The 25,926-nt window shown below is 39.5% G+C and overlaps 1 protein-coding gene across 1 annotated transcript in view; it reads right to left on the bottom strand.

Annotated features, from left to right (window-relative positions):
* Nucleotides 1-7,888, bottom strand: part of Rspo2 (R-spondin 2) — a 133,162-nt gene extending 125,274 nt beyond the window's left edge. The window contains exon 1 of the mRNA XM_013012386.1: nucleotides 7,795-7,888. Coding sequence (XP_012867840.1) covers nucleotides 7,795-7,888 — 94 coding nt within the window. The remainder of the gene's footprint in view (nucleotides 1-7,794) is intronic.
* Nucleotides 7,889-25,926: the final 18,038 nt, after the last annotated feature.

Genomic DNA, 25,926 nt, shown 5'->3' with positions numbered 1-25,926 from the left:
GAAAGAAAGAAAGAAAGAAAGAAAGAAAGAAAGAAAGAAAGAAAGAAAGAAAGAAAGAAAGAAAGAAAGAAAGAAAGAAAGAAAGAAAGAAAGAAAGGAAAGAAAGAAAGAAAGAAAGGAAAGAAAGAAAGAAAGGAAGGAAGGAAGGAAGGAAGGAAGGAAGGAAGGAAGGAAGGAAGAAAGAAAGAAAGAAAGGAAGGAAGAAAGAAAGAAAAGTGCAGGAGACAGGAGTACTTACACAGAAGGAAATGCACAAGACTCTATCTGCAAAATAAACAAAGCAAAAGGGTTCTAGTTCATTCAAGCCATAGGCATACTATTCAAGTAAAGCATAATTCAAGTGGTAGGGACATTTGCCTAGGAAGCAGTAGGCCCTGAGTTTGAATCTGTGTGTTTCCAGAAAGAAGGAAAGAAGGGAGGGAGGAAGGGAGGGAAGGAAGAAGGAAAAGTATCATGATGAGAAAAGTGAGCAAAATAATCCAAATAAAAAGAAAATAAGAGGTATGCAAGAGTGGCAGAAAGAGCTAAGAAACTGAAGGAATAACTGATTTGGACTTTACAAAGTAAGACAGATGATTCCAGAAAGGCTGCCTAGAGGCAGTTGCACTTCATCAGGGCAGCATAACTTGTTCAAAATCACAAATGAAGTCATCTGGTACAGTTTAAGTCCCCAGTGCTCTCTGGGTGGGGAAGGTCGGGAATGGGTTGCAATCAGATGGCAGGAACATTGGCTGTAATGTGAAAGAGGTTGGCATCTATCCTATGGTCAATATGAAGGCTGAGAAGTTCACAGTTCTTCAGCGGAGAAATAACATAGATGTGGTTGAGGACAGATGTATAGTTGAGACAATTCTAACCATTCCAAAGGTTAATGTTCTCAAGGATGGAGTCAGATGACACTGGGAGATGAAAAGTCTCTGAAACCTGAGCCAGGAATATCATTGAAAATGTAAAAGGTGGAATGGATATAAATATTTCTGAGTTTCGTGTAACAATCTGTTATAGTTTAAGCTATAATGAACTGATTTTTTTAGGCCAAAGACTTTGTAGTCAGATTCCACCTTTGAAACAGAACCTCCATGAGTAGAAATCAGGTGCCCAATTAGAGATACACTTTTGGGAGATGGCAAAAATGAGAAAAAAATTTGTCAAGTTTGAGTCTACTAGGAATACCTGTTGGTATAGCAGTGGTCAAAAGATAATATAAAGTTTACAAAATACAGTTGAGGATAGAGTTGAAGACTTTATTTGGAAATAACTGTTCAGTAACAGGGATGGATTTCAGATTCCCCCCCCCCCCAAAGAGAAAATTAGAGATGAAGAAATACTACTCGGTAACTAATCTGAATGATAACCAAACAAGAGAAATAGAAAATCAGAAGCAAAATTACTAATTAAATGAAGAGAACTTCCTTCAGGTAAAAGGTGGGATGACATGTCCAGAGGAGCAAAGAAAGAACTTGGAATGATGTCACCAGGTTGACAACAAGGGAAAGAGTGAGAATGGATGACTGCAAGGAACCTTTTCCACAAATTCCTGTACCTCCTGTTCAGTTTTGCTGTGAAGTTAAAACTGCCTTTAAAAGGTGATGCTAAGCGAAATGAACCCCAAGGTAGGGACACAAGAGGTTTTTAATCTTTGTTGCTGTTGTTTGTAATACACTTATAATGTACTATGTGATTTTTTTTTGTTTCTCTTGTATGTTCTCCCTCATGTTATAACCCCTGTTTTCCCTGTATTTGATTCTGGTGCCATGCATCTTCTATATACACTAATGATTTTAAGAAATAAAACTGATGTGGCTCACATCTGTCATCTTAAGGACACAAGAAGCACAAATAGGAAGAGGATAGAAATCTAGACATGAGGCCCTAGCTGAAAAGAATAACAAGCAAAAAGGGCTGGGAAGAGACTCACATAGTAGAGCACCTTCCTAGCAAATACAACGCCAAATTAAACTCAAGTACCCCACCTCCCAACACACACACACACACACACACACACACACACACACACACACACACACACACACACACACTGAGTAGGTAGAAGAGAACTAAAAGGAGGCGGAGGAAAGAAAAGAAAGACAAAGGAAAAAAGGAAGAAATCCTGTCAGAAAAAGGATGGAGGTAGAAGCCAAACTGCAACAGACTGACGAGTAATTAAATACAACAGGATTATCTAGTGAGGAGTATAAGATGAGGATGGAGGTGAAGTAAGGAAATAAGGGAGGGAGTTAAGAACTTAAGGACACAGGAGCATGCTAGAAAAGAGAGAAAAGAATAGTCTTGATGGAGAAAGGACAAATGGAAAGAGTTAAAACATGCTCACTTTATCCTCAATTCTTCCATACTAGGAGCAAGACAAAAAGAGGTATCAATGAAAACCCTTTTAGAATGAAAATCTAAGCTTCCACCATACCTCTGCATTCATAAATAAATGCGTATATATACCCTTCCTATTATATGTGTAATCATGCATGTTATATATGGAGCTCAGTATCCATGAATGCCTTCCCTATCTATCCCTGTTTAAATTATAAAGATTTATAAGTATGGATAGGCAACATTGTCTTCTCTGCGTGAGCTATCTTTAATTTCCACTGGTACTGGAGGAACAAAGGGAGGAAATAATGACTCTTGTAACATCTGTAAAAATAAAAAAATAAAACTTTATTTTCCTCCCAAAGCATACAACTTCCTTTGACCCAGAGTGGTTATCAAATATTGTATCAAAATTGTCTGTCATCTATTTCCTGGATATGATACAGATTAGAGTGCCTATTAGAGTGCCCATTTCCACAAGAGTTTACAAAAATAGCAAAGGTTTGAAGGCAGTCAGTTGGAAGGAAAGAGGTAAAAAGCAGTCCAGATAATCCATGAATTGGCCAGTTCCTGAATAAATCAAGAAGTGGGTTAGCATTAAGGAATTAAAAGTGTCATTTCCAACTTGTGATTGCTGTAAATATTGGATTCTATTCAGGCTTGATTTTAAGAGAAGATAGAGTAAGCCAGAATTAAATGGAAGTCCAGGAGAACATCACCTATTCTGAACCACTTCCAGGTTTCAATGGCAAAATAAGATGCTGGTCTGAGCACAGCAACTTTTTTGACCTCCCAATACTGGTGTAGATGCTGGCCAAAAAAAAAAAGAAAAAGAAGAAGAAAAAGCAAAGGAAAGAAATATGACGCAATTATGCTAGAAGTTGAAGCTGCCAATTAAGAAAAGAAAGAAGAAAAGAAAGAACATGTTTATGTTGAAAGTTAAACATCACATCAGCTTCTCTGAAATACTTTGGAACTTAAAAAAAAAAGTAAGCCTGAATACAAAATGTATTTTGAAGCTTTTAATTTAAGTTAGGTTAATATGTTCCATGTGCCACTTTTATTTTTGAAAGGATTCTATGAGAAATAAACTATTATTAACAAATATTTAGAAAATATAAATATCTCCAAATCTCTTCATTTATTTAAAGGATAAATTAATTTAGTTGTAATGATTTAAGAGAAAGTGTTTATCTTTTAATCCAGCCTCAGTTGCCAGAAACTCACCACACTATTTGTGATAAAACTCTTTGTGGAAAAAAGCCAAGTGTATGTGGGTGTGGGTGTGGGTGTGCATGCACACACATGCGTACATGAAAATGAAAGGTCATGAAGAAAAGAGAAGTTGAAGCTTCAATACAGAAAAGGCTATACTATGCCCCCCTGCCATCAAACTACCAGAAACACAACCTCATATGTCTAGAAGTCTTGTTAGTTCATTAAGAACTTTGCCTTGGTGGGTGGGGTTGAGCTAGAAGCGGGGAGAGAAGGATGGAAAGGGTGACACTGATCACGATGCATTGTACCCATAAACTAATACGTTGAATTGAAACCACTTTGTACAATTATTTAAAGGTAACTTTTAGCAAGTTATCATAAAGTTTCTTATTAAATATGACTAGCCTTATTGACAGAGAGCAAGAGATAGAAGATTAAGTCATTACCTACCAAGCTCAAGAAATGCCGAGACCAAAATAAAGTTATGACTTGTTTATCCTCCTTCAGTAATTTAGCCTAAAATGTGGTTTACAGTTATTCCAAAAATAAAACCAATCAAATAACTCAATTTACCATACAAATCAGTCAAAGAGGTTCCAAGACAGATATAGACAGTAGAGATTAACAGTAGCCAATAGTAACTAAATAATGAAAACAGATAAAGGGGCCAAAATATCTTAACACTGTTTTTGTGTTGTAAGTCAGCTTTCCAAAATGTTAAGATGTGTCTTCCTTCTATCAGGGTATTTATTTTCAGCATTGTGGTTTGTACCTAATTAATTTTTTAAAAATATAATTGTAGCTGGCCCCCATTAGAGAATACCAAATGCATTGTTATTTTTATGACTTTGCTTCAAAAATACAGGGAAGAAAACATAGTAGGTGATTACTGTTGTTGCTTCTGATGCTTTTTCTTTTCCAAAAGTAGAGAAGATGGATATTTTATTTTTTTCAAACCTCTGGCTATGCTTTGAAATAAAACATAGAGTTAAATGATACATTTGCTCTCTATTCCAGACTGGATGCAATTGATTTTAACTGACTAAATTATCTGATCTCTGCCAAGAATTTTATTTCATTAAGAAAATGATATTATGGAGCATCTGAGATCATAGAGCAGACTAAACATAATGCCAAAGGAGTTCTGAGCATGCTCCACAGTGAAGGTTTGATTATTTGCAGATGGAATATGGAGAAAAAGAAAAAGAAAAAATAAATCAAGTCCCAGGGGTAAGGCTAACGAATCCTGGTACCACCATTGCCTGCCTACATCAGAGCACAAAGCCAAGAAAGCAACTGATCCTTTAAGCTACAATACCTTTAAAAAAAAAAGTAATAACTTTTCTTCCTAGAAAGTAATATTTAACTGCCACTATGCAAAACAAAGGAGGAAAGGGAAATGTTGGTACCACAATAGGCTCCAGCATGTCAACTGTCACTGCTGACACGATCTGGCTGGTAGTCAGGCATTCACCAAGAAACTAATTTAAATCAATCTTCTTTGGGAAAGCCAATTGTTTGGTATGCACAACAATCGGTGTAGGATCAATCAGTGGACATGAGATCAATTAAAAGCAGCTTAAGTTTGTGAAGAGGGACAATTCACACAACTTGAGTTAGATCTCTATTCATTTCAATACTCTCACAATACAGTCCTTAAGCTTCCTTGCAAAGCAGAATAGCTACTATCACCGTGTACTGTCTAGCCAGCCCTTTAAGTAGTTCCACTTTTAATTAAAAACACAGTACACCCTTTGTTGGCACGGATAGTGTAGTCACTTTTAAGGACGGGGTTATTTTAGCCTGAAACTTGGGATTTGGGAAGAGACATCTGTGGAGGGGGTGGAAGAAAATTAACAGCAAATACACTCTGATAGAATTTTTTTTTTTTTACATCTTACTCATTTACATGTACTTGATATTAGAACTTGATGAAATGGAAAGGTTGGTTGGGCAAAAGTTATTCTGGCACACTATGGAATTAAGTTCCTAAATGTCAGTGACTGGAGATGTAGACAGTAATTACTACAAGAGATTTTTCTCAAGACAGCTTTGAAATAATAGGTTCTTAAGACACCTAAGAAGAAAAGCACAGGCAGAACCTTACAGATGGCCTTGTGGAGAAATTGCATGCAGTATTCTTTCTGGCCGCAGGAGTGCTGTAATGTCATTCTCCACTGAGGAGTATCTCTGTATTAAGTTCTATTAAAACAATGTGCTTGATTCTTCACCCTCAACCACTGTGTGGATTAAAAAAAAAAATCCATCACTGAGTTAGCAAGTCAGGTAATGAACAAGAATTTGCCAGAACTTTTAGTACTTCAGGATTCCCTCAGCTCCCCCCCCCCATTATATTGACTACAGCTTGGGTTTTTGTTTTGTTTTGAAGGGAGGGAGCCTCTCCAAACACTTTTGACCAGAGCATAATAATCAAACAAAAATGATCCGCTCTGCTAAATAATACCTGGAAAGAAAATACTGGGGTGGAGAAAATAGCTAGTTGGGAGTGGTGAGGGAAAAGACAAGGTGATTTATCAAAGATATATCAAACTCTCATGGTCTCTGGGAAGAAATTTCTCCCTGTTGTGTGTGTGTGTGTGTGTAATAATTCCTGCACATAAGCAGCATTTGCAAATGTCAGAAATAAAAGACATAGGAGGAGGTATGAGGGTCAGGGTGCATAGGCAGTGTACTTTTCTTTTATATACCACCGATACCTATGAACAATAGAAGGCAGAGGCTCCATAGGAATCACACAGCGACAGTTACCTAGAACTCTGCCCTGGAGTGTAGCAACCTCTAACGATGCCCACAGGTGAGACTAACTTCACGGCCTCAAAAAAAAAAAAGTTTCAAAAAGGCACTTTCCCATCAGGTATAAGAGGAATTGTAAACAAATCACATGCAACTAGAGACGATTATATCACGCGCACATGCAAAAATCAAAGTATTTAGGCTTATAAACCTCACGATCAATTCTAACTGGGCAAAGTCAAGACAGTGGGACGAAGACAAACAGCCCCAACCAGGTGCCCGCGAGGCGCCGCTGCGCGAGTTCCCAGCGCGGGTAATTCAAGGGGTAAAGCGTGTGTGGTGTGGTTTATGTTTAAATCCCCCGGGAGCCCTAATTGCGTCTAGCGGCACACACCCGAAAACGCAGTCAGAGGCGCTGCAGCCCCAGCCCGGACTGCAGCAGCGACCGTAAACCCGCAGGAAGGCCAGTTCTCTGAAATCTTTCTGGAGGTTTCCAATCAGCCTTCTCAGCTGAGAGCACCCAAGGGATGGAGAAGCACCAATGGTTAAAAAGCCGCAAGTGGATTTCGTTGAGCGCAAAAAAAAAAAAAACCGCTTTTCTGCAATTGCCGCTTTACAGAAAGCGAAGAAGCAACGTGAGGCCTATTTAAGAAGAAAAATCACTCTTGGGACGAGCGCTCCCCAGAAAGCTGCTGCGGGAGTGACTCCTTAATTCAGAAAGTGCCTATCTCGTCTCAGGTTCCAGGAAAAGAGAGGGGAGAGAACGGAGGGAGAGAAAGGAGAGGGGGGGAGAGAGGGAGAGAGTGAGAGAGAGGGAGAGAGAGGGAGAAAGAGAGGGAGAGAGAGAGAGAGGGAGGGAGGGAGAGAGAGGGAGGGAGAGAGAGGGAGAGAGATCAATGTTGCTCTTTTCCTGGAAGCGCAGGTCTCCCTTTGAACTGAGTACTTTTCCCAACACCCCCAAACACACACACACACACACACACACACACACACACACACACACACACACACACACACACACACACACACACTCGCCACGTCCAAAGTGATCTGAGGCCAGGATTTGAGACGCACGTGGTAATGGAGAGAGAAATGTTCTTCCTGAAGGAAGATGGTTAAGAGGATAAAAGGAGAACAAGAAAATGAAATAAAATAAACGGATGCTGATAAGAAGCAGGATGGAAGTGAGGGCTCAAGAGAGTTCAGGGTGTGGAGCACCTGAGGCAGCCCTGAGCATTTACAAGCAGCCAGAATTTGGGGGCTCCCTCCGCGCCTCTCACTGGCTCACTGCGCCTATCTGGTGCTTGCAGAAACAGGCGCTTGCTGCAGATCTCCAGAACCCCGAAAAGTAGGGAGTTGAGACAGCTGGACACAGAAAGCATGGTCTTCCTGAGTCCCCCCACACACACCCCCACCTCAAGCCCAGGCTGGAGTGCGCGCCACGAGACCCCCACACACACTTACCAACCCACTCACCGCGGGCAGAGAGAGACCCACCTCGCTTACTGCGTCTCCATCGGTTGCCTTGGCAGTGACTGTAATCCATACAATTCAGAATGATGAGGGCAAAGGAGAAGAGGCGAAACTGCATCTGGACGGCCGGCGGGGGGAGAGCGACGCCTCTCAAAGTCAGGTGAACTGCCGGGAGTGATCCGCAGAGACGGCCCGGGCTTGGGTGGTGGGAGAGGGAAACTCGGGGTGGCTGAGTCGCCACTTGGTCCTGCGGCTGCGACGATCAATCCTGCGCGATTAGCATCTCCCCGCCGGGAAACCTGGGACGCCAGGAGAGAAAGAGAGAGAGAGAGGGAGGGAGAGAGAGAGAGAGAAACAGAGAGAGAGAGAGAGAGAGAGAGAGTTGGGTGGGAGGTCGGGAGAACGGTGGAGGGGGGCAGGAGGAGGGGAGGGTGAGGAACCTGCGCGACTCACTGCAAAGCAGGGAGGGAAAGGAAGAAGAGAGCCCCGGAGCACCGTAGTGAAGATGGCACCACCACGGAGGACCCTGGAGAGGAAGGTGCTAACAATCAGTGAATTAGCAACCCCGGCCGAACGAGCTGCGGGTTCCGACCCCCTCCCACCCCCGGGGCGCAGGGGAGGGCGTGGGTGTAAGGAGCTCCGCCGAACTCGGCGAGTTGCAAAAGCACTGAGACCGCAGGTTTTCCGGGCGAATCCCTGGACCCTGGGGAGCGCCGCAGCTGCGGCTGCCAGGTGTGGGTCACGCAGCTAACCCTCCCTACCTACCGTGCGCGCTGGGGGTCCGGCGGCCCCGCTCGGCTTAGGCGCGGGGCTCCATCCCGGGTTCGGGAAGCGAGCGGGTTCCGTAGCACGTGGGCTCGGGAAAAGTTTGCAGACACCCGCTGGGAGCTCCTCGCCGCTCGGAGGTTCTTGGCAGCCACAGCCGGCGTGGAGTGCCGGGAGGGTCCTCCGGGCAGGAGGCGCCGGGGCTCCCGCGAGCGCACCCCGCGAGCGCACGCCGCCGCCGCCGCGGGGATGCTGCGTCTCCGCCCGCGCGGGCGACCCCCGGGCCAGAGGTGAGCCAGCTCTCGGCTCTCGGCGGCGGCCGATCCCAGCCAACCGTGCCGTTCCCACCCCCCCCCCCCCCCCCCCCCCCCCCCCCGCCCCGACTCTCCCGACGATTTCCAGTACTGCCGAGGCTTCTCCCGGTGCAAACAGTGGGAGACGGAGCGCTCGCGGGAGGCCGGAGGGATGTGGCCAGCTAGCTCACTTCCCAAAGGAGATGAGGACCAGCGGAGGCTGGGATGCTTCTATAAGTAGGGGGTGCTGTGGTCCAAGGCATCAAAACCCAGGCTGCCTCAGAGTTCCTGGGTCCTAAAGCCAGAAACACTTGGGTTTCCCTGAGGTCCTAAAGAGCGCTGACAGACTACACGAAGTCTAGAGAAACCTTCCTCACCCTTTCCAAGAGGCGGATGGCTGAAACCGAAGAGCGCCCAGGGCGAGGGCATCCCCTGACCTCGCTAGGCTCCCGGGGATCCCCGCGCTCACACGCAAGGTGTCCCCAGACACCTAGGAGTCAGTTCCAATCTCGCCACCAGCCTTCCTGCAGGAGGGTCTGACGACACACTGCTGATGCCTTCTAGACTTTTCTTTCCAAGCTCTGGGCTGAGACTGCTGCTTCTGTCTAGCAGGATTTAAACTTGAACTCCAGCCCACGAAAAGCCACACCTCCACCACTTTTTAATTTACATCTTGGCTTTGTTTTGTAGGAATATCTGAAAGCAGACTTCAGCAGATCTGTGTGTGAGCGGCTAAAATTAAAACGCACACTCAGAATGAGATGACTATTTCCAACAACTTTTGTTTAAGCTCACGACTGTCATTTATTATCTTGATTTTGTTTTCCCTTCAGGAAAACTCGCAAAAACTTGTGATACTCAAGAAACTAGGACCTTGATTCTCTAGAGAAAAGTTCACTTTTCACTGAAGTCAGTTCTTGCTAGGTTGGCACTCTTACCACTTTGAGCCATACCTCTAAGCCCTAGTTTTTGATGACTATTTTGGAGATAGAGTCCAGCGATGTTTTCTGCTGGGGCTGGTCTTAAACTGTGATCTTCAAGCCCTCAGCCTCCTGAGTAGATAGGATTTAGGGCTGAAATGTTTGTTTTTGTCGGTCCTGGGACTTGAAATCTGGGTCTAGGCACTGTCCCTCCGCTCTTTAGCTCAAAGCTAGCGCTCTACCATTTGAGCCACACTGCCACTTCAGGTTTTTCTGGTGGTTTATTGGAGATAAGAGTCTCAAGGACTTTCCTGCCTGGCTTTGAGCCGCATCCTCACATCTCAGCCTCCTGAGTATCTAGGATTACAGGCATGAGCCACAGGTGCCTGGCTGTTTCTTATTCTTAATTCTCTTTCTTGCTCACTTCCAAAGTCTCTTGAAACTTTAGGTAGCTGGTCTTGGGGAAACATTCTTATTAATAAGGTGTTACATTACACTCATTGGATGCTACAAATCTCATTCTGGTGAAATGTGTGGGGCACTGACTACTGCAGGAAAGAATGTCTTAATGTGTTAGTTAAAATAATTCATGTTGCTAAACATGGCAGTATGACTGCCTCTTTAAGTACACTCTCAGGTACTGCACTGTATGATATCGTTTTATACTTCCTAAATTCCCTCCTTTCTGTCTTGAGTTTCTGAAAAGATTCAGAAATTTGAGCTGAGACAAGCAACTTAGAAATAATCATATTAAACTTGCCATGTTTCTTCACTACTCCATTATTGCCTCCTTACCCATAACTGTTTTACAGACATCAGTTTTGCATAGCAATATTATATACATACTAGGAATTCCAATGTTATTCTCTTGGTGCATGAACCCAAAGGGAGGGCACCCAGCCCAACAGAGTTGGCCAAACACATTGCAGACACAGTGGATTGTTTCTCTAAGTCCTTGATTTCTATAATAGAATTTTCAAGTAGCGAAATATTTTATTGTAAGAAGTTGGCCCAGCATTTGGCAAAAGGACTGGATAGTCTCCATGTGTATCTCTTCAACATCATAACTACCAATTTTCTCCCCAATAAATTCATATGCACCTAACAAATACACTGCATATGTGAAAGAGTGAAATTCATGGGAGAAGTAAAAGGAATTTCTAAGTTCCTTGCTATCCTGCTAAGTATGGGGACCCATTTAAGATCAATGGTTAGCAGTGTCCTTTAAAATCCTGTAAAGCATAACTAAGCACAATCTTTTTTTTTGTAAAGGTGATGTACAGAGGGGTTACAGTTATATAAGGTAATGAGTACATTTCTGTTTTAACAGTGTTACCCTCTCCCTCATTTTCTCCCATCACCTCCCCCAGCTCAATCTTAAGCAGATTGATTTATCATCACCATTAGCCACCTGGGTCATTTTAGGCAATTCTGTGGATCTCAGTTTCCGAGGCAATATTTTCAGGTAATCAAATTCCTTTTCACCTCTATCAAGTTCTGGCTTACAATAAAATTCTCCCTTGTTCCTTTAAAAAAAAAAAGTTTTCTTTGGTGTCTTTTGGTGTCTGACCAGTGTAAGGACAAACTCCCATGAGGGAGAGTTTCTCTGTAGAAAGAGTGCTACTGTCATCCATAGTTAAAGGTATAGACTGCTTTCAACCTTAGCCCTCCAAAGATAACTGTTTAATTTTAGACTTCAGGTTGCACAGTTGGCATTGATTTAACCAAAGATACTTTTCAGTTTAATGACCCCTAAATTCGGTTTATTAAAAAAGGAATTTTTAAAAGCAGCATCTCTGCAAACAATGGATGAGTCTGCTTAATAAGACAAAAACGGGCTCTGGTAGAAGTAGAAGATGCCTAATTCCTTCTTTGACTCCTTTCTTTCTGTCCTTTACAAGGGCATCACTGATCTTCAAAAATCTGTCACAGTTTGTTGTAGAGGTGAAATCCCATGCTTAATCTCTGACATTAATTTGCTAATAATGAAAGTTTTTTTCCCTTTGGTAATTCACTGAATAATTTACCTGATTTCAAGAACCCAAGAATGTTTTTGCTACTAGAAAATATACCGCAGTGCATCCTAAACTATCATTAACTTCAATCCCCTATTTCTGCTCCCTTTCATTGCTAAACTCAGAATGTGCTGTTATTGAGGCTTAGAGTTCACAGTTTCTCCATGTTGAAGACTCAATGGACTTTTTCTTCAAATTGAGTTTATATGGTGGTTTCAGTAAACTAGCTTTGTAAATAGACATGTGCCCAATGTATGTTTACAGAGAAGCAGACTGATGGAGTTGACTCCACAGTATTCATTGTTGATAGAGGAGGTTAGCTGAGGGCAGGGGGAGGGAATAAGTTCTCAAGTGGAGGAATTGGTTTTTGTAGTTTACTTTGTTTGAGATGTAGTTCATTTAAATAGCTTTAATTTTCCATCCTTACAAAACAGCATACATGGAAAAGTTTCTCTCACCTCTCTTGTCCCTCCTCAAGCTGTCAGTCTTCCTCCCTAGAGAGTAACTTTTGTATAAACTTAGAGGCTTAGAGGATTTGAGCAGACTTCCAAAGATATTTCATGGTTTTTAATCAAATGTGTTTGTATGCATGTACATGTATATATCCATATATGTGTGTGTAAATACATGAACACATGAAATATATTCTTTCTTCTCTCTTTGATGAAGATAGTTGAATGCTGTATTGACTGTGTGTGTGTGTGTGTGTGTGTGTGTGTGTGTGTGTGTGCGTGCAAGTATTGGGGCTTGAACTCGAGTCCTGGGCACTGTCCCTGAACACTTTTGCTCAAGCCAACACTTGAGCCACAGTTCCACTTCTGGCTTTTTGTGATTAAGTGGATCTGAGAGTCTAAATGATTGTGTTTTCCCAGGCTGGCTTCAAACCATGATCTCAGACTTCAGCTTCCTGAGTAGCTAGGATTGCAAGCATGAGCCATCAGTGCCCAGCTGAATTAAGTTATTCTAAAAAATATATTTTAGAGTTTTTTCTGCATCAGTTCACTGAAACCATTCTTGTTTCCTTCATATAAGGGCACATATTTCTTTATTATTCATTTATGGCTGAATTTAGCCAGGTTCTTACTAACAGATTATTTTATTCTTTTTTTCTGTTATAACTAATGCTTTAGCTAACTTTGTATTATAAATTTCTAAAAGTAGAAAAGTTAGATCAAACAATTGGATATACCTATGTGTGTGTAGCAGATAAGGGAAGTCAGTCCTTCAAACTGATTTCCAAAGACTTTCTATCATATTTCAATCCATGCCTGTCTCTTTCTATACCAGCCAACACTGATTTTTGATACTAGTAGGCAAAAGTGTTATTGCAATAAAGTTTTAGTTAGTATTTCCTTACTTTCACAAGAAAATATGTATAAGTACCTTCAATATACTCTTTTCAAGGCTTTACAAAAGTTTGAAAAAGTTGTTACCCATGCTGTTATCTTTAAGTTTTCACTTAGGAGATTGCTCATAAATATTTTCTGTGGGGAAAAAAACCACAAAATATGATTTGATTTTCTGAACTAGCATGGAATTAATTGAAATTTTTCTCAATCTTTCTTTTTTATTTTTTTTTACTTTTTTATACTTTTTTATTGTGAAAATACCGTACAGAGGGGTTACAATTACATGGGCAAGATAATGAGTACATTTCTTATCAAGCATTGTAGCCTCCTCCTTTGTTTCCCCTTCCCATCCTTTCCCATCCTCCCCCTGCCCCGCCACCCAATCCTCCCTGCTCCCCCCCCCAAAGTTGTAAAGTTCCTTATGTATTTATGTTCACACACTAACAAGCTTGATTGACTTTGGCACATTTTTTCATTACCTAATTGATTTAGAGTTCTCATCTTTTTTTTAATAGTATGTCTACCACTTGAATGAACTAGAACCCTATTTGCTTCAGTTATTTTGCAGATAGAGTCTTGTGCTTTTTCTTCTGTGTAAGTACTCCTGTCTCCTGTACACCTGGCCCTGATCTTTTTCTTTTTCTTTTGTCTGTCAGTTGTAGGGCTTGAACTTAGGACCTGGGAGATATCCCTGAGTTTTCTCACACAAGGCTAGTGCTCTACCACTTTGAGCCACAGTGCCACTTCCATTTTTCTGGTGGTTATTTGGAGATAAGAGCTTCATAGACTTTTCCTGCCTGGTCTGCCTTTAAACCACTGGCTGCAGATCTAGGCCACCTGAGTTGTTAGGATTACAGGTGTGAGACACTAGTGCCCAGCTGAATTCTCATTCACTTTTATGGTATTAGATATTCATATTCTTAAAGTTTCTCATAATGCTGTTATTTATTGACATTGTATGCACTCTTTCAGGCTAGAATTTATTTTGTAATTGCTTTGGAACAGATGATGATGTTTTGTCATTGTGTCAATAGTGAGTGAGAGTATATTTTTTTCCTTCAAATATAAACTGAATATCCATTTTATTTCTTGCATGAGGAAGTATATAGTCATTTATTTTATCTTTCATGAAGTAATTAATATGAAAGATCTTTACTAAGGTCACAAACCAGTCCTTATCCAGCCTAATTTCTTGTTTTAAAAAGCTACATCATAATCACTTATTTAACATTTGAAAAATGTGAAAATATTTAACTCCTTCAAATCTTAAAATGGTTCTGTCACTTGTTGTACCCTGATGTGATAAGGCCTATTTCTTGATTTCTTCTCCATTCCATGGACAAACTCCAGGAGGCAGTTTTGTTGATTTTTTTTAATTCCACATTAGACCAGCTCAACAGAGAAAATTCAAAATTTGACCTAATGTTTTAAAGCTATTTTTTCTTATATGCTCTTTTGTGCCCAGAACTCTTGCACTAAAGTAGTATATATCATTTACATTGTGTGTGTTTATAAATATGGTTGCTGAAAGGAAGCATTACTATATTCAGTTAAGAAGAAATAAATAAAGATTCTCAGTTGTTGAAGAATTAGGCTCAGATTTCAGTAATAGGAACAGGATATCTGTTTTCTGCTGTTTGTGGGTGACAGCTAATCTGTTTGTGGTTTAACTAATTGAAATAAACAATTGAGCAGGTAATCCCTAAGAGCAGCAAATAACTTTTTTCAGTACAAGTATCCAAAATAGATGTTCCTGTCCTGGACACTTTGTCTTCAACTTATAGTCGTAATGGATGTATCAGTGCTCAAGAACAAAGTTGTGACTTGTCAGCAAATGTATGAGTGTATGGTAAATGTTTTATATTTATCTTTATTCTGTGCTCCAATTTATGTTTCTACCCTCATTTTCCCTTTACTCTTTCACCTTTTTAATGTGTTTTATATTGCAGTATTATATATGTCTCCATGGACTACTTTTTTTGGTCAATATGGGAACAAGTATATAACAATAATAGAATATAAATATATTATATGTATGAATGTATGTTTATGTACATATATGTATGGGTTAGGAGAATAATATGGGGGATCTTCTAGTTGCTGAGCATATTCACTCTATTCCTTAGAACTGGGGAAATAAACATGGGGTAGATCCTGGATAAGAGAGGGATTATCCAGGCCTAATGGGTGACAGATCTAAGCCAAAATTCTATTAACTACAATCTTTATAAGTTTTTTTTATGGGTTAGTGTTTGGGGCAAGGTCCATAATGGCATTTTAGGTGTCAAGAAATCAATACGGATTTAATGTTAGTATCCTCTCTACCCCCAAAGTCCGCTTATTTACTTTTGCCAGAAACACAGTCATCTGATTAAATGGCCCTAGGTCCTGTTGAGGAAGGCCAGGAAAAAGATTTAGGGTAAGAACACTTGTTCCAGAGACTTGACCTTCTGCAAGGATATCTGGGGCTTCAAACTATCTCAGACCCGGGATTTATTAAAGAACTACTCTCTATTCTAATAATTTAAGTTAGACCTGCAAGCCAAACTGATGAAGGCTATTCTGTTACATAAATAAAGTAAGAAAATAGTTGACTGCTCAGCTTATTATGTCTAGCTACCATCATATTACTAGTTGCAAAAACACAGAATAGCCAAAAATAGTTCTTCCTTGATTTTGGTCTAAAGATCAGTTCTCAATATTTTAATCATATCTTCCTCTCCTGGTTTCCATAAGGCGTATTAACTTCAGCTAACCTTATAGCTCAGTAAACCAAATCATATGAAATTAGGGATTCAGTTCAAGCAATGCATTGAAAACAACCCCAGGACAAATAAATGGGCATATGAGACCGTGGGGGCTCATCTGGGAGAAAGTTTAGTTTGCTTTGTGTAGATAAGTATATTGTACCATGTGAAAGCATACATTTACCTTTATCTTTGCTTGGAAATAGAGATTTAATGATGCCAGATTGCAAAGAACTAGACTATTTTGGTGGTTCATCTGGGTTAGGTATTTCCTATCTCTTCTCTCATTTACTGATTTTGCTTTGGAATTCACTAATGGGAGTTTTCAGGAGATTGAGGTCAGGAGAATTAGAACAGTGGTTATGACATTCTGAAAGTTTTAATTTGGGATTGAACTCAGATCCTAGTGCTTGCTAGACAGGCACTCTTCCACTAGAGCCAAAAATCCTAACCCTGTTTGCTTTGTTTTTTCAGACAGGTTCTCAAGTTTTTTGCATGGGGATGTTCTTTGATCCTTCTGAGTTTCTATAGTTGAGATTACAGCTGTATTCTCATCTTTCTTTTTATTTAAGACAGTGGATCAGTAACTAGTTTATTTTGGCACATCTCAAGCAGTTAAAATTCACACTCCCTCTGCTCCACATCCAGCTATTCTTACAAACTAGGCACTCGGCTTAACTTTAGAGATACCTGTTGAATCAAAAGCTTTCCTTACTCTGGTTCACAAATCCTCACGTTGCTATCACAAGTTAGTAGGTACATATACTTAGTTTTTAGACACAGGTGATTCTTCTGATCCTTTCCTTGTAAAGAAACTACTTCCTCAGTTTCTTTTGGAACTATGCAAGATCTAAACTCTAAGGAAGTATTCTAGCCATAATATCCAGTGACTCAATTCCCTGATCAAACCATGACTGATATGACTGATATTATCTATTGATTTTCTACTATAAAAATGAAAACCAATACCCTTTTCCCCTGCTTTTTTCCTAACACATCATCCTTTCATCCTACAAATATAGTTAGATCAATATAAAGTGATTCTATTATTATGACTAAATATGTTATTCAGAGCTGAGTCATGTGGTAAACTGTGACTACAGTGGCTGTCCGAAGCATCTTTCTGTTTTCTATGCAACCATCATCTTCTTTGCAGCGTTTTCTATTCTTATCATAAAATTCAACTCACATTGTATTCTGGTCCTCTAATTCTGTGTTCATTCATGCCAAGTAGGACATCAATTTTATCTTAAAGCACCTCTTCAAGGCTTTGGTATGCTTTGATTAACTAGTTATCTTCTGATACATAATTGTCATATCCTGGGGTGTTCTTTCTCCATCTCCCTGGAGACTCCATTTTCCTCTAACCTCTAGGGGTTTTCTTTCCAAGTCAGTCCTTTGTTTTGGTGTAGAAAATTCCCTAAGAGTTTCCTGATTTCTTTTTTTTTGTCGGTCGTGGTGCTTGAACTCTGGGCCTGGGCGCTGTCCCTGCACTCTTCAGCTCAAGGCGAGCGCTCTACTACTTGAGCCACAGCACCACTTCCGGTTTTCAAGTGGTTTATTGGAAATAAGCATCTCATGGACTTTCCTGCCCGGGCTGGCTTTGAACCAAGATCCTCAGATCTCAGCCTCCTGAGTAGCTAGGATTACAGGCGTGAGCCACCGGCCTGATTTCTTTTTTTAAGAAGGGATAAATGTGTAAAACTTCATACATAAAAATGGAGTATATTTCTGAGTCAAGCAGAAAAGGTCAGATAAGTTGATGTTAGCGAAATGAACCCTAAGATATGTATTCAAATGTTTTTTTTTCTTTCAGGTGATTGTTTCTAACACATTTATAAGATTATTTCTTTGTTGCTTTGTATGTCCCTCCCCCCACGGTATAACCCCTTCTTTCACTGTAATTGAGGTTGGTATAATTTGTGGAGGGGAAGGGAAAAAAACAAATCGTTTAAAAAGGGATACAGGTGGATCCATTGCAACAATGAGATGTACAAGTCGTTATGTGGAAAAACGAACTTTACAACTTGGGTGTGGGTTGGGGGGGGTTGGGAGGGAGGGAGGAGGTTTGGGTGGGGGCGCAGGGGAGGATGGGAAGGGATGGGAAGGGGAAACAAAGGAGGAGGCTACAATGCTTGATAAGAAATGTACTCATTATCTTGCCCATGTAATTGTAATCCATCTGTACAGTATTTCCACAACAAAAAATAAATAAAAAATAAAAAATATGGACCTATTCTTACCTGTGTCTTATATACACATTTGGGGAAGGAAAGGGGAAGAACAAAGTGGTGAGACAAAGGACAAAGGGTGAACCAATGCAATGGCGATACTCCTAAGATACTATGTTGGAAATGAACTGTACAACTTGGAGACTGAGGAATGATGGGGAGGGGAAAATGGGAAAAAAAACAAGGGAGGGGTGTAATGTTCCACAAGAAATGTACTCATTATCTTACTTATGTAACTGTAACCCCTCTGTACATCACCCTTACAATAAAATAAAATAAAATTTAAAAATGGACCTATTCTATTCTCACATCTGATTGTTTGGGTAGCCATAAAGTTCCAGGTCAAAATCATTTTCATTTAGTATCTTGACATAGTAAGTATTGCCTTTAGCTTCCAATATGTCTTTCAGGAGGCCAAAGCCATTCTAATTGCTTCCTCTTTATATAGATGTTCCTGTTTGTAGCTCACTTCCAGAAGCTTACCGGTCTGACACTGCCCTGAAAGAACACTGGTGTGGATCTTCATTTATTGAATTTGGTAGGTGCTAGATAGCTCTCTAAACCTGAAAATGTATCCCATTCATTCTGAAAATATTCTTGTTATTTTCTGAATGATTTTCCCTACCTTCATTCTCTCTCCTTGCTGTTTAAAACACGTCTTGTTCTAAAACTGAACACTCTATAAATTTTCCTGTATTCTCTTCCCTATTTTTCATCTGTCTTTTCCTACCTCTACTTTCTGGAATATTCCTTAAACTTTATCTTCCAAGTCTTCTAGTGATTTTTCCATGACAACTCTGTGTGTGTGTGTGTGTGTGTGTGTGTGTGTGTGTGTGTGGTGTCTGTCATTCTCTCCTCTTTCTCTCCAAGAGCTCATTTCTTTCTAATTTTTTTCTTTAGGATATATAATCTTTTGTTTAAAAATGTTTTTTCTCTGTGTCTGTTTTGGTCTTTGTCTTTCAAATTTGAAGATTTACTTGATACTTAGTCATTTTTGGATAATTGCTTACATTTAAAAGTGAAAGATAAAAAGCTGATTAAAAACCCTTAGCACTTAAGTGATACTTGTCAATTTGAACTTTAAGGTATAGTAAAAGATAGACCATAAGTAAACCAATTAAGTAATTAAGTAGGATAATAAAAATATAATTTAGCCATTTTTCTATAAAGCTAGTCATATTTCTGGGAGGAAAAAAAATGCCCATGTTTTGCTAAGAAGAGAACTAGAAGACTGGGGATCTTTGTATTTTTTTCCTTCCTTTTATTCTTCCTTAGGAAGTTAGGAAAATGCTTTGTAAGGTGTGTGTGCATAATTAAATTCTAACCATGTAACATTATTTGTGTTTTGGTACCCTTTACCTGTATATCTTTGCAATTTTTGTCATGCTTGCAGATGGTAGAGATTGATTTCATATTACAATGTTAAAGAGCCTTAAAATATACCAGAATGCAAATGGTCTAACATAGTAGTACTTTGTAAAAATGAGAACTTATACTACAAGTATAAGTTGTATACTTATACTTGCAAGTTGTACAGGTCACATAAAGAAATGGCAGATAAGGAAATATAAGGTCACTGTCCCATTACAGCCGGACCTGTCTATAATTAGATTTTGAGGAATGAGTAGGACAGAGAACAGAAAGTGTGATGAAGCACAGACTAGAGCTGTATATAACAGAAAGAGCCACAAAGAGCTACTAGTACATCAAGAAACAGACAAACAATAACACAGGAATGAAAGTAAGCACAAAATCCCCTTACACCCTTGGGAATATAGACTCAAGTTAAAATTTTTGAATTTTAATTTTCTTTGAAGTGGGATGATGGGCTTTTATGATAATGCAAAGAGGAATTCAAACTCAGGGTGCTCACTCATTAAGAAGTAAACTAGAATTATAAAATTCAAAAGTTAGTTGGAACACAAGTGCTATGATACCTGGACCTAGTCAATCTGATATGCAAGATAGTTGCTAAATAACTAAATCATGGGCAGCACATAGAGCATGGATACACTAAACAAAGGGATGATGGTGAGGTGTCATTGCTCTATTTCAAATAGCTCTAAACATATGAATTTTCCATTTGATACTTTTAACTGTAACTGATCACAGGTGACTGACTGAAACTGCAGGAGGAAAAACTCACAGGTAAGTAGAGAGTCCTGGGACTAGATTCTATGTTGTTATAGTTTGAATGTCCTCTTCAAAATTCATGTCAAAATTTATTTTAACGGTGTTGAGAAATGAAGTGTACAGGAATGCCTGAGTGTAGGCTCACGAGGGATTTAATTTTATTATTGTAAAAGTGGATTATTAATTATAATGATGAGTTTGGTCCAATATCTTTTCTCAGTTTCTTGCAAGACCCTGTGCCTTCTGCCATGTTTTATGTAACCTAGCACAGAAATCCTTGTCAGATTCTGGCACCATGTTCTTGGACATCTTAGACATCTTCTGGAACCACAAGCCAAATAAACATCCATTGTCTATCATTTACCCAGTCTATGCTATTCTGCTTGGGCAGCAGCAAATAGACTAAGACATGTGCCTGAATGCCTTACATAGTTCCATGTTATGAGCCCAGAACAGCCCCCCCCTTCCTTTTTTAACTTAAGCAAGTTGAAATTAAGTTCTTACATGCAACTTGCAACAAATACTCCTGTAATATAAAAGAGCTGCATTTAGAACCCTGGGCTATGGGCTGGGAAGGTGGCTCAGTGGTAGAGCGCTTGCCTTCCATGCATGAGGCCCTGGACTCGATTCCTCAGCACCACATAAGCAAAAAGAAAGAGGCCGGAAGTGGTGCTGTGGCTCAAGTGATAGAGTGCTAGCCTTGAGCTGAAGAGCTTAGGGACAGCGCCCAGGCCCAGAGTTCAGGCCCCACGACTGGACCCCCCCCAAAAAAAAAAAGAAAAGAAAAAAAAGAACCCTGGGCTAGGTATTAAGGATGAAATATTTGAATAAGAATGAAAACATCCATCAAGAAGAGGGTAAAACTAATTTTAAAAGAGGAACATGAAAATTCAGGCAAGAAAGTTTATCTATGCTAATCTTAAAATCATCTCCTTTTAATAAATTTTTCTGTCATCTATCCTTTAAATATTTTACTTGGTATTATATATTTTTGTGTGTCTTTCTTACAATTTTTTATGCTTTGAGGAACAAGAAATCATAAGATATCAGAGCTGTAAATGATGACAGATTTAGTAGAGTGTTTTATTGTCTAAATTGAGGTATAGAGCATGTTTTAGCTTGGCATCTTGGACATATCACGGAATTAATATTGACTGAAGTAATAAGTTCATGAAATGAAAAGATACAGAAAAGAAAAATGTAATGAAGAAAGTATGTACCTTTGCTCAGGATGGAGAAGAAGAAAGGTTGTAGTTCACCTAAGAAAAAGAATAACAGGGGGATAAGGACATAGTTCAGTGGTAGAGTTCTTGCCTAATATGTGTAAAGCTCCTATTATGGGTTCATCTCCTATTATTTAAATAATTAATAACAATAATACTAATAGAGTGGAACACTTTAAAACGTTGAATAATATTTGGGGGCTTATATGTGTCTGTATTTATGGGCTATGTTAGAAAGCTTTTCTTTAGAATGTTGTCCCTTCTAGTTTTTCTGTGCTTATGCAAATATGAAATGTCTAAAAATATCCTGAGTTCACACCGCACAACAGGAGGAAGGAAATCTGGATATATACCTTATCCTGAGTCTTAGTTTAATTCATCATGTCGGATGGAGGTTAGACTCCTGCTAGAATAGCTGGTGATAGGCTTATGGGAGGTGCTCCTGGTACTGCAGTTCACAGTATTTTGCTTCCCCTTTCTTTTAGAGTAATGATCTCACCTATTGTCATGAAACCTGCAGTGACCTCATGTGGGAGGAACACGTTTTCCTGCCCCATTGACATCAGTCTTGGCCATACAACTTGCATTGGATAACAGTATGTGTGACCCATGCCACAGGAACGTTAAGAGCCACAATATGTTTGTTTATTTTACTCCCAAATTCCTTTGTTTTTAAGATTAGATGTTCTGAGATTAATCTGATTTAGGAAAAAAATACAATATTTCAAATATAGTATTGTCAGTCTCTTAAGCCTATTTTCTCTCAATATCTACATTTTACATTAAAGAGAGATCAACACCCATCATCTGCCTGATCTGTGCATCCACAATATGTGAGAATGTAATTTAAAAGCATCAGCATAGCTTTTTCAGGCTGAGACTTAAATTGCTTTGCTCTCATTACTTTTAGATGTTAAAAAATTAAAATCCTAAGGCAGTCTGTGTGTATAGGGGAGACTACCCCTCTTCACCACTGCCACCATAAAAATATTTACAGACTATAAATATCTCAGTCTCAGGACTCAACTGGTCATCTGATAGTTTAGTAATGGCCTCAGTGCAGAAAGAAAAATATGTTTCTTGGTTTTAGAGGAAGGAAAAGGAAAACAACTCCACTGGTTGCATTTTTTCATTCTAAGCTGCAAAGGAAATGTTTTCTTCCATGAAAAACCAGTGAAGCAAGACTCTCTTGAATTTTTATATAAAACTCAAAAAAGAAAAAGAACAAAAAAAGCAAGAGACTATAAAGCAATACCAGTTCAGAAAAGGCAGAGTCTATATTTTTCAAAGGTGATGAGCATGAGGGAGATTAACACCAGATATACAATATGCATATGGGTTTGTAGAGATGTAGCCTGACTATCATCAGCCCTCCTCCTCAAAATAAAGAAATCTATTAGATTTCTTCTAAATCTAAAAAGAGTACACATTTCCTTTCTCTCTTCTTTTCAAGTCAAAACAAAATCAAAAAGAACTACAGAAGACATTTAGGGATGGTTCTTATAATTCAGTCGAGATCAATTCCAGGGACGTTTTCTGAATCCCCCCCCCTCAAAGGCTAAATATGAATAAAAATAATAAGAAAAATATGCTGTTCACTGCATCCTGAATCTTCATCTTTCAAACTGGACCTGTTTTCGAGTGTCAGTTAGAGCCTGCCAGCTGCAGAAGCTGTCCTCCTGCTAGAAAGTCCCAGTGCAAGATTATTGCATTTCTTCAGGTGAAGACCATTGCAATTTGCTGATATTCTTATGGTGAGAGGGCAAACTCTGCCTGCCAGCTGTACCCATCAAGTCATCATCTGGGAAGATGATGACTATTAGGTGTGCTGGGAGTTTTATAGATTATTTTTTCCATTAGAGAGAGAGAAAGAGAGAGAGAGTGAGAAGAAATATTCATCTATCAAATGAGTGGGCTGGATTTCTTTTCCTCTTTGGGAAAGAAGCTGCTCGTTCCCCCTTTTTGGTGGCAATTCATTATTTTTACAAGATTAATCACTGGCCATAAATCTCAAGTGTCTGAGATATTTGGCCAGCTCTTTGCTGTATCACTGTAGAATATTAGTAAATCTAATATAACAGATTGTGTCATCCAATGTATGCATTTTTGAAAGTGGAAGCCAAATGTAAGTAAATTGAATTGGCTGACTTCTAAGAACCAGAGAGCTGTATGAGGTAGTTTGGACTAAATGCAGTCTCAATCCACCCTCATTGTGTTCCTTTACTTTTGTAACCAGCCCTTCTAATTGCAAGCTGCTGGCTTAGGAAAGACTAGTCTTTGTTTGTCATTAATATCCATGGTATAGCCAATAAAATGAAATTTGGAATCTTTAAGTACTTTTCCCTCCATATCTTGGTGCCTGTCATATTAGCTTTTTCCCCAAATGCAGGCATCCTGTAGATACGTCTCCTTCTAACTCTAAGTACTACAGTACTACATGGTTTTATAAGAGGAGGAGAAGGTGTCCCTTTCATCTAGATAAGACTGTCATCTGCTGTGGAGATTAAACACTTAACAAGATATTAAGAACCCAACAGGAGCTTCTCATGCCTGTAACCCTAGATATACAGGAGGCTGAGATCTGAGGATTATCATTTGAAGCCAAGCCTGGGCAGGAAAGTGCATGAGACTCTTATCTCCAATTAATCACAAAAGGCCAGAAGTAGAGGTCTGGCTCAAATGGTAGAGTACTAGATTTGAGCACTAAATTTGTCCAGGCCTAGAGAGTAAGCCCCTCAGGACCAGAAAACAAACAAACAGGTAACACACAAAAGTAAGTTAATTGGGGATTGTATTGAAATAAATATATATTCCAAAACAGAAGTCACTACTTACTTCTGGCAAATGTTTCAAACCACCATATGATCTACTGAAGTTCAAAGTTCTTTTTCTTCTTTGCTGGTTCTGGGGCTGAACTTAGGGCCTGGGCCCTGTTCCTGAGCTCTTTTACTCAAAGCTAGCCCTCTACCACATTGAGCCACAGTGCCACTTCCAGGTTTTGAGGTTGTTTTTTGTTTTTGTTTTTGTTTTGTAAAAATACTGTACAGAGGGGTTATAGTTATATGAGTAAGGTAATGAGTACATTTCCTATAGAGCATTGTTACCCCCTCCTTGTTTTTCCCCTACTATACCTTCCTCCCAACTACCCCAACTCCTCCCTCCACCCCAAAAGTTGTAAAGTTCATTTTCAACAGTGTCCTGTACATCTCATTGTTACAATGGGTCAACCTGTATTCTTGTTTCAGTATTTTGTTATTTTCCTCCCCCTCCCCAAATTAGAAAAATGTATATACAAGATGCAGGGCACTGGAATCAAATACAATGACAACAGGAGTTATACCATGGGGGAAGAACATACAAAAGAAACAAAAAAAATCACATAGTACATTAAAAACAACAGCAACAAGGAAAAAACCTCTTGTGTCCCTATCTTGAGGTTCATTTCACTTAGCATCATCTTATCTGGTCATATGTACATAGCTTTAATTGGAGGTAAGAATCTCACAGGTTCTTTTCTGCTGGTGCTGGCTTCAAACCACGATCCTCAGATCTCAGCCTGCTAAGTAGCTAGGATTATAGGCATGAGCCACCAATACCCAGCCAAACTTAATTTTTTTTAACACATACACACATACACATATTACTTTTCAATTATGTTTGTAGGCCTTCAACTTACGATAGTGAATGATCCTATTCCTCTAGACACATAAGTGGATGAAGTTAGCCTCTTAAGATATTTTACTAAATTTGCGGTCTCAGCATTTTCAGGGTAGTAGAGACATTCAGTTTGGTAACATCAGGCTATTTAAATTTGTGAATATTTTTGTTTTCATTTATTCATGTTTTTCATTTTTTATAAATATTCACTTATGTTCATATTTTGTTCATCCATTAAGCATTTTTGAGTGCTTATTGTAGGGGATGAGTGTTCATAGGAAAATAAGACATGGTGCAGCCTTCAGGGAATTTACAAACTACTCAGGACTCTCGCATGTAAATTATATAAAAGTATGAAAAGTCTCCTGTACAAACTTAAGGAATACAAAGTTACAAACAGTCACTTTAAAAAAATCAGTTCTCAAAATATCAGTTGTACCTAACTTTCCTTCAATTTCCCATGCCCACTCTCTCCACCCCCATCCACTCTGTATAGCAAATAAACTAATTATTGCACATACTGAGAGAGCTAAGTATGTCTGCTGCTAACTTCATGCTCATGAAATTCCATTATCCTAACAAACTGTGTAAATGGCTCATACCTATAAACCTAGATGCTCAGGAAGCTGAAATCTGAGGATCACAGCTCAAAGCCACCACTGCCATAATCAACAACACATAAAACAAGAAACGGAGCCATGGCTCAAATAGAGAAGCACCAGCCTTGAGTGAAAAAGCTAAGGGACAGTGTCCATTAATACAGAGTGCTTTCTCAGACATTCTGTGTTGATATATATATATATATATATATATATATAATCAC

Source organism: Dipodomys ordii, unplaced genomic scaffold, assembly GCF_000151885.1.
Source record: "Dipodomys ordii isolate 6190 unplaced genomic scaffold, Dord_2.0 Scaffold17, whole genome shotgun sequence".
Classification (NCBI taxonomy): Eukaryota; Metazoa; Chordata; class Mammalia; order Rodentia; family Heteromyidae; genus Dipodomys; species Dipodomys ordii.
This window is presented reverse-complemented; position numbering and strand designations above follow the sequence as displayed.